The sequence below is a fragment of the Glycine max genome, chromosome 10 (assembly GCF_000004515.6).
Source record: "Glycine max cultivar Williams 82 chromosome 10, Glycine_max_v4.0, whole genome shotgun sequence".
Classification (NCBI taxonomy): domain Eukaryota; kingdom Viridiplantae; phylum Streptophyta; class Magnoliopsida; order Fabales; family Fabaceae; genus Glycine; species Glycine max.
In genome coordinates this window covers 716,661-724,610 of record NC_038246.2, presented here as the reverse complement: position 1 = coordinate 724,610, position 7,950 = coordinate 716,661, and the positions used below count along the sequence as shown (strand labels likewise).

General features: G+C 29.7%; 1 protein-coding gene across 2 annotated transcripts; it reads right to left on the bottom strand.

Moving 5' to 3' along the window:
• On the bottom strand, nt 1-7,950 carry LOC100789655 (transcription factor bHLH104). Of its 2 annotated transcripts, none has more exons than XM_041006255.1 (7): nt 7,921-7,950; nt 7,239-7,299; nt 5,034-5,190; nt 4,269-4,331; nt 3,869-3,946; nt 3,252-3,414; nt 1-375 (listed from the first exon to the last, which is right to left on the bottom strand). In XM_041006255.1, exons 1-7 carry the CDS (start codon nt 7,933-7,935, stop codon nt 121-123), a joined length of 792 nt encoding a protein of 263 aa, XP_040862189.1. In that variant the 5' UTR covers nt 7,936-7,950; the 3' UTR covers nt 1-120. The 2 variants fall into 2 exon arrangements, with proteins under 2 accessions (XP_040862189.1, XP_003535811.2); XM_003535763.5 differs by lacking the exon at nt 7,921-7,950 and adding an exon at nt 7,702-7,836.

Genomic DNA, 7,950 nt, shown 5'->3' with positions numbered 1-7,950 from the left:
TTATCAAAATTATTTCTCATTTTTATTATAAAAAAAATCGAAGGATGACAATATTTACATGTCAATACTTCGCCAATGTTGTGAAATAATTATCCAAAGAGTAACAATGGAAGGAACCAACTATGCAGCAGGAGGCCTGAGCTCATGATCATGAGATGTGTCTCTGACAGATTGAGGAAGATATTGCCACATTGGGATGTAGCCATAGTTTGGATAAAGAGCCATCTTGTTAACCCCTGCTTGATATGCAGCAGCAGCTACAGGTGGAGTCATATACCCTGCTGGTGCAACGGGTAAGGCCTTCAACTGCTTCTCAATCCTTTCCTTATCTGCTTTCAGAACAAGTTTCTCTTCCCGAAGTTCATTTTTCTCTGCCTGTTGAAGAAAAAATAATTGTATAACTTTGGACACAAACACTAAAGTAATGTAACTCTAGACTAAAAACTTGTAGTAGCATGAACTTGTTTACCACACCTGACATTATTTCAATATATGGACAACAAAATCTTATCTCATTAGGTGAGGTCAGCTTAATAGATCACACAATGCCATGTAACTTTAGACTCAAAAAAAATAGTTGAAGTATGAACTCATGTTACAAAAACAACAACAATGTCATGTAATTTAAGAGTAAAAAATAGTTGAAGTATCTACCACACTTGACATATTTCAATACAATAATAATAACAAAGTTTTATCCCACTAGGTGAGGTCGACTACATGGTTGCTTAGACTCACAAACACATTTCAACACAAGTTAAATTTAATACACAACCTTTCCACCCCAAAAAAAGAAAAAAGAAAACATTTTTCTAAATACTTTCAGCTCTCTGCTAATATGCATTATTTTTTGGGGTCTTTTTAGGTGATCTTCTTTGTTTTACACTTTGTATTATTTTTTAATTTCTTATTGACATGTATAAGCACCTAATGAAAGGTAATACCAGAAGCTAATCATTAACCACTGCCTACAAGAGTATCCATTTATTGTGCTTTTTGAGACATATCTAATTGTATTTCAGCACAAAAACTGAGATGCAGAATATATAAAGTAATATATAGGGGAATGGGATGCCAAAATAACAGAGGTTGTTCAAAAGGCATATTTGTTTCATGATAATGATACAAATTTATTATATCCAACCACTTAGTTATCAGCACATTACGGTTATGCCTTCTAACACGTTTTCAGTGTTTTATACAAATAGCAGTTTATAATATGTTCCCTGATATTAAATTACTATTGCCTCATCACGATTGTTGGTATATGATTATCTCAAACTTGATATTTCAAATTATACATCTATGCAAAGCAGGCATTGTGAAATGGTCTACTACAAACAACAGAAATATGGGAATTTGTAGGAAGGGTTGTCTTAAAGCTCCAGATTGCAACTAATAAGATATGACAGGAAATAACTAGCAACCTGTGGTTTAAGATAGGCCAAATCCACAAGTTATAGAGCCAAATAACAGTTTGTAAGAGAGTTATATAGAGAGATGAAGAGAGTATAAGGCTATAGGTTGAAGCACAAATTGATATTGCCTAGCACTCATCTGTATTCATGCAATTTGTAGTTGTCAATGTATCAACTGTCAATCCATGACCAATCAATCATCTAAAATCACAATTACAGGTGTGAGCTATGTTACACAGGCCATGATTGCAAGCCAAGTCGACGATTGTACTCATAAAGAAGGGAGATATAGAGCAAAATAACGCTCTTTAAGAGAGCTATAGACAGACAGAGGCAATATATAAAGGCTATAGCTTGAAGCACAAATTTCCTCTAACTCATGTTTGTATCATGCTACGTTACGTTACTTATTTAGTTATCAATATTTCAACCCTCGATCATGACCCAATCAATCACCACCTAGGTTTTAGAGGTCAAGACTTCTTTAAATCATAAGACTATAATTTTCCTATGCTATTGGAAGACTTTAACTCCAGCCATGGTATATCATAGTCGGTCCCAAGCCAGGATAAAAGAAGAGGGTTGTATTAAGTCCTCGGCAGCCAACGTAAAACTCGTCAATAGACTGAGAGCAATACTATGAAAGAACTTTTATTGTTGTATTGGTAGAACATTGAAAGAAATACTATGATACAACTTTCAAGTTCATTTCCCAGAGTTTGAACTCCTAAGGTGTCTTCAATGAACCAAGAAAACCATTTGAATTTATATATGACATTACATCTTCGTTAGAGATGATAAAACATAGCTAACATGTTGAAGTGTCACTGTCACTACTGGGCTAATTTGCAAAACCTGAATTAGGCATGCTAATTAATAATCAAGCATACAAATGGTAGAATGCAACTATTGATGAGAAGTGAGAAATAAAGTTGCATAACTAACTGGATGTAGAGCTAAAGGAATGCAAATGTCAGAACAGAGTATGTGTCATTAAACAAGCTGACAGAAGAATTAGATTAAATAAACAAATACAATAGACAATTAATTAGAAATAATAATGCTTCTGACATAGGATGTGGTGACATTACACAAAACTATGTTGAAATAATTAATAAACCATGTTGCTGAGAGAGAAGTTGATTTTAAAATAAAATCAAATTGTAGGACGAAACAGTAGAATGCACAACATCCAAAAGCAATGCAACATAAAACCACCACTTTTGGTCCAAGGAAAGAAAAAAAAAACTACCTGAATATTCTGATTCCAGTTTTTCTTTTTAGGAAAAAAAATCAGAAAGAGGTAAATGCAACAGGACACTCTTTGACACTGAAATAGGCCTCTGCAGCAATATTTTTCTCATCAACTTTTACCAATTCATAATAGCTGCTTAGTTAGAGAACTAATCATTATTTGTTTTGTCCTTGCAGAAAAGGACTATCTTAGTAAATGCTTAATTGGTACGCATTCTGACATCAACTGCATGCTAAAATCACATATCATTTCACCCCTACTACTTACAAAACTCTCTAACTTTAGCAGTGCAAATCAAATAACCCATTAGCAAAAAGTGGAGCTTGGAGCCCTTTAAGCCTTCATAATGAGCAAGAAGTAAAAAAAAAGATAGAAGTTTAATCATTTCAAGATGAAGCTTCTAGTAGTTGCACAAAATTATAATTTATTTTCTTTTCCAACAACATCATTTAGTGAGGTTTCAAGAATGTAGAGAAGCCGACATTTCAAAGAAAACTAATCCAGGATGTAGAAACTGAAAAGTAAGAGAAATGAAATATTCAAGTCACTAGAGTAAAAATGGTTGAAACAATACTGACCTTTAAACATTTTATTTCCTCTAGTAATTTTTCATTTGTTTTTTTGAGCTCCTGAGCTTCAGTTTTAAGTTGACTCAAGACTCTGATAGCATCATCAAGTATAGCTGGTTTATCTGTTCTCACAGGTCTCCCTGGCTCCAAAACAGAGCTCAAGTCACAGAACCTGCAATAATCACAACCAAGTTCTTACTTTATATCATTATAAGAAGTAGCAAAACAAAATACAAAATTTGAGGATGTGATTGTTACACAAGTATTGTATATACCTAGTCATCTTAAGTAGCTAGAAACTAATACCACTTTTGACATCACAATAGAAAGTTATGAAAGAAATGGTACGAGTACAATTGACAATTTATGAAAGTTGGTATCACCTTGCACTCATAGAAGTCATATGCCTAATTTATCAAAAAAGAAGTCATATGCCTAACAATGATCTCAGTTGACAGAGTTGTAAATTCTGTACACATGCATGATGCATCTAACTCAAGTAACCAGAAATTAATGGGAAGAGTACACATTCATTATGCAATAGCTACATGAAAAGCTAAATACGCAGCCTGTATGTACTCTGACATGACATTAACTATAAATTTAATATTTAAAAGCATGCATGCCTTTCATTGAGTCTCTCCCTCCGCAACTTCTCACGGCAAGCTTTAGATCCCACCTGGCAGCTTGAATCAGCATGTCCCCTACAAAAGATTTGCAGCAATTTTATCACAAAAACAACCAAACTGTATCATGATACAAAAGATTGCAATCACTACCCCTGTATAAACACAAAATAGAAAGGTAACCCCCCAACCAATCTGTTTGGCATACACTGCAACCAAACTTGTTGTCTGAGACTGCATCAGATACATGTGATTTGAAGTTTATATTTATTTTGGTAATTACAAGTATTCTAACTAAAAATGAGAATGTAAAGAATCAAAATAATATTTTCATCAAGCCAGTAATTACATCCTCACATTTTCATATAGTGCATCACTTCAAAAGTAACAGACAAGATACCTCTTCTTGGTGTTCTCTTGACACGCAGCAGCATCACCTGGAATGTCAACTTCGGTGTTCACACTTGCAAATACAGCAAAAGAGAAAAGGTATCAGCCATGCATGTTTCCACAGAAAAACATTAACAAAGACAACACCCACCATCTCTTGTCCTACCATGTGATTTGGCTACATGCATCCATAGACACCATTAGCTCTATCAAAAATCTAACTTTTCAGTACCTCACATTTCCCACAGAACAAAAGCAACAACTAAATTCAAAATAAAAAATTATAAAAAAAAAATGAACTTGAACTACCCCCAAAAGAACAATCAACCTATTGATTACCATACATTAGGGAAATAACGAAAATGACACAAAAATGAAAACCCTCGTTTTCCCTCCAACTAATAAAACAAAAAATACAATAATACAACAACAATTAACATCTGGGAGCTAATGAAGCATTCAAATAAAATTTCAGAATTGGGTACACGAGAAAATAAGAATCCAACCATGCAACACCAAAATAAAAAAAAAATAAAAATCATCATACATGTCAAAATCAATAACATTTTTTTTTTTAATTTTTAAAAAAATTGAACTTGAACTACTCTACAATACAACGAACAATGAATCAATCAAATGGATTACCATATCAAAGGGGTAGTCTTATTTTTCACCAAATGAATACCACAAAGATCAACAAAGAAACCCAAAAAGAAGAAAGACGCAATCAAGAAAAAATAATAATAATTAAAAAAAGAGAGAATATTAAAGAAACCTAATAGTATTATTGGACCAAAGGAAATCAGGGGGCGCTTGATCAATGAAAGAGTAATCGAGAAAATCCCAATAGCCGCTGTCTTCTAAGGAATCCATTGATTTGCACCAAACCAAACCACCCACCCTCCCTATCTTCTCTTTCAGAATAACACAACCTTCAAATATTGCGTACCCAAATAAAATAACAACAGTATTTTAGCAGTAAACATAATCAAATATTTATTTTGTATAATTAAATGTATATATAATAATTGTTATAAAAATAAATAGTTTTTAGCATATGAATTATATTTTGACTTTATATTTTATAATTAATAATAATTTAAATTGTGATATAATATTATTTTTGATTTTGAAATATTATTCAAATTTAATTTAGAGATAAAGATAAAGGAAACTAAAATTAAAAGAGATGATTAATTCAAAAGATTAAGTAGGATGGTAAAAATTAAAGAAACATAGTTTGAGATAATTGAGAAGGAATTACTTTTAATGGTTGCCATAATAGTGCGTAGAATGCACATGTATAAATGAGAAAAAATAAATTAATTATTTTTTTGATAGGGCAGAAAGAAATTGAAAAAAAAAATGGATAGAAGAATTTTTTTATAGGCAAGAAAAGTATAAAAATGTCTAATTAAAAGAGTGAAAAAGATACAAATTTGACGGTATATTCCAAATTAGGCAGGAGGCAACTTTTTTATTATTGTGCATGACTTATGAAATTTTGATATGTATGACATTAATGGTAATTCCAAATTACTATGAGATATCTAAGAACTCTAAAAAAAATATCTAGATTTTATTATTTGACACTTAACTAATATTTTCTCCCATCTCATTGATCCACTTTAGAAATAAATTCAATCTATATTATTCAATAACATTGAATACATTTTCTATTTCACAATTAAACTCTGTTTATTAAATTTATTGCTATTTAAATATAATAACGTTAAATATATTTTCTATTTCACATTAAATACAATATATTCATTGAATTTCATTCAATGAAATATATATTAAAATGAATATAGTTAATATTTTTATAATTATAATAAGAATTATCTTCAAAAGAAAAAAAAATATTTTTTTTCATTAAAATTTTATATAATTTTTATAAACATTAAATTTTATTTTTTTATAAATTATAAAAATTATAATTTTACATAAATTATAAAAAAATTATATTTTATTTAAGCAGTTACTTTTCTTATAACTATAAACAAATTATATAACTTTTTTAAATCAGTCAAATATTTTTCTTTGAAATATATTTGAATACTAATTATGTAATTTTTAGTATTTTAATTAATAATATGATTTTAGTTACTGTGTCAAAATTATTATATATATATATATATATATATATATATATATCATAATAAGTTTGATATTTTTGTTGCATGAAAATATTAGACATATATTTTATGTAATAGGTTGAATATATAAAATTTTGGAAAAAAATATTTTTTTAATCACTATATTTTTGCGAAATTTTAATTTTAGTCCTAGAAATTTCATATCATCCAAATTAATCTTTATTTTTTTTATAGAAAACTTGTTTTAGTCTCGTCTCACATAATTCTTACCAATGTCGTTAACTTTTGTGTGATATGATAAATAAATTATGTTTTTTTCATAAAAAAAAATATTAAAATAAAAAGTTATTGAAATGTCTTTTCCAAACACATCAAACTATAACTTTTAAGGATTTCATTTTTGTCTTCATTTTTATTATGATTCTTTAACAATTATTGCATATTTGTTTTTACGTCTTTCTTGAGTTTTTTTTTTTTTCTTAAATGCTACTTTCATGAATTCACATAATAAATAGATAATGTAATTTATTTGTCATGTAAGAAATGATGTCAATATCATCTATAAAGAGGGATTAAAAACAACTTTTTATGTAAAATATAAAAACTAAATTGGATGATATAAAATTATAAAAAATAAAAACAAAATTTGATGAAAGTATAACAACTAAAAACAGATTATTGTCAAAATTTTAATTGTTCTCTGTATTTTTTATAATATAGGAATCATTTGATGATGACAAGGTGACTTCCTCAACAACACAGGTAGAGTTATTCACAGCTACCGCAAATATTGAAGTTTTTATTAGGGTGATTGTTCATTTTGAAGATGTTAAAAAAGTATTAGAGAAATTGGTATGTTGCATTGTAAAAGGGTGACATACCAACAAATGACCAGCTGATACGTGTAGGTGTAGCTATGCATGTTTGAGCAGCTAGTACCCCCTATCAAAAGATGAAAGATACAATTCAGTTATTTACAAGTTTCCCCCAAGAAGCTATAAATGCTATATGTCTCACAATAACAGAACAAAAGATTCACAAAACTAGTACTAACAAGTAGTAATTGAAAATCCTATTTGGCCTTCAACAGAACCAATCATCAATACCAGTTCACAAATATGATCTCACAACATTTATGAATCATTAATTTTAAGTGTAGAGATTCCTTCATGCTTCTGAACCATGCACTCATTAGGTGAAATTGAAAAGGACTGTAGCATTTAATTTATGTTAACTCCTTTTCTCACACAAAGTTAGCACCAATATAAACCTTCTCCTCCTAACCTTATATAAATGCATCAACAAAAATAATAGTGAATTATAAAACTATTTAACTTGTTTAACCTGTGATAATGCTATAATAATACTAGTTGCAGAATGGTTTATCCTGCATCTCTTGGCTAAAGGGATATATATGCATTGGAGTACGAGATTAAGGAACAGATTTGTATCATGAGAGACCATGAACAAAACAGAATTCTGAGAATATTTATGATATCTTCAAGCTCAAGGTGTCAGTGTCTAAGCAAAAGAAACATATGTTGATGAGTAAATATTACTAACTTTTGTAGCCAGCATGTCCGAATCAGTTAT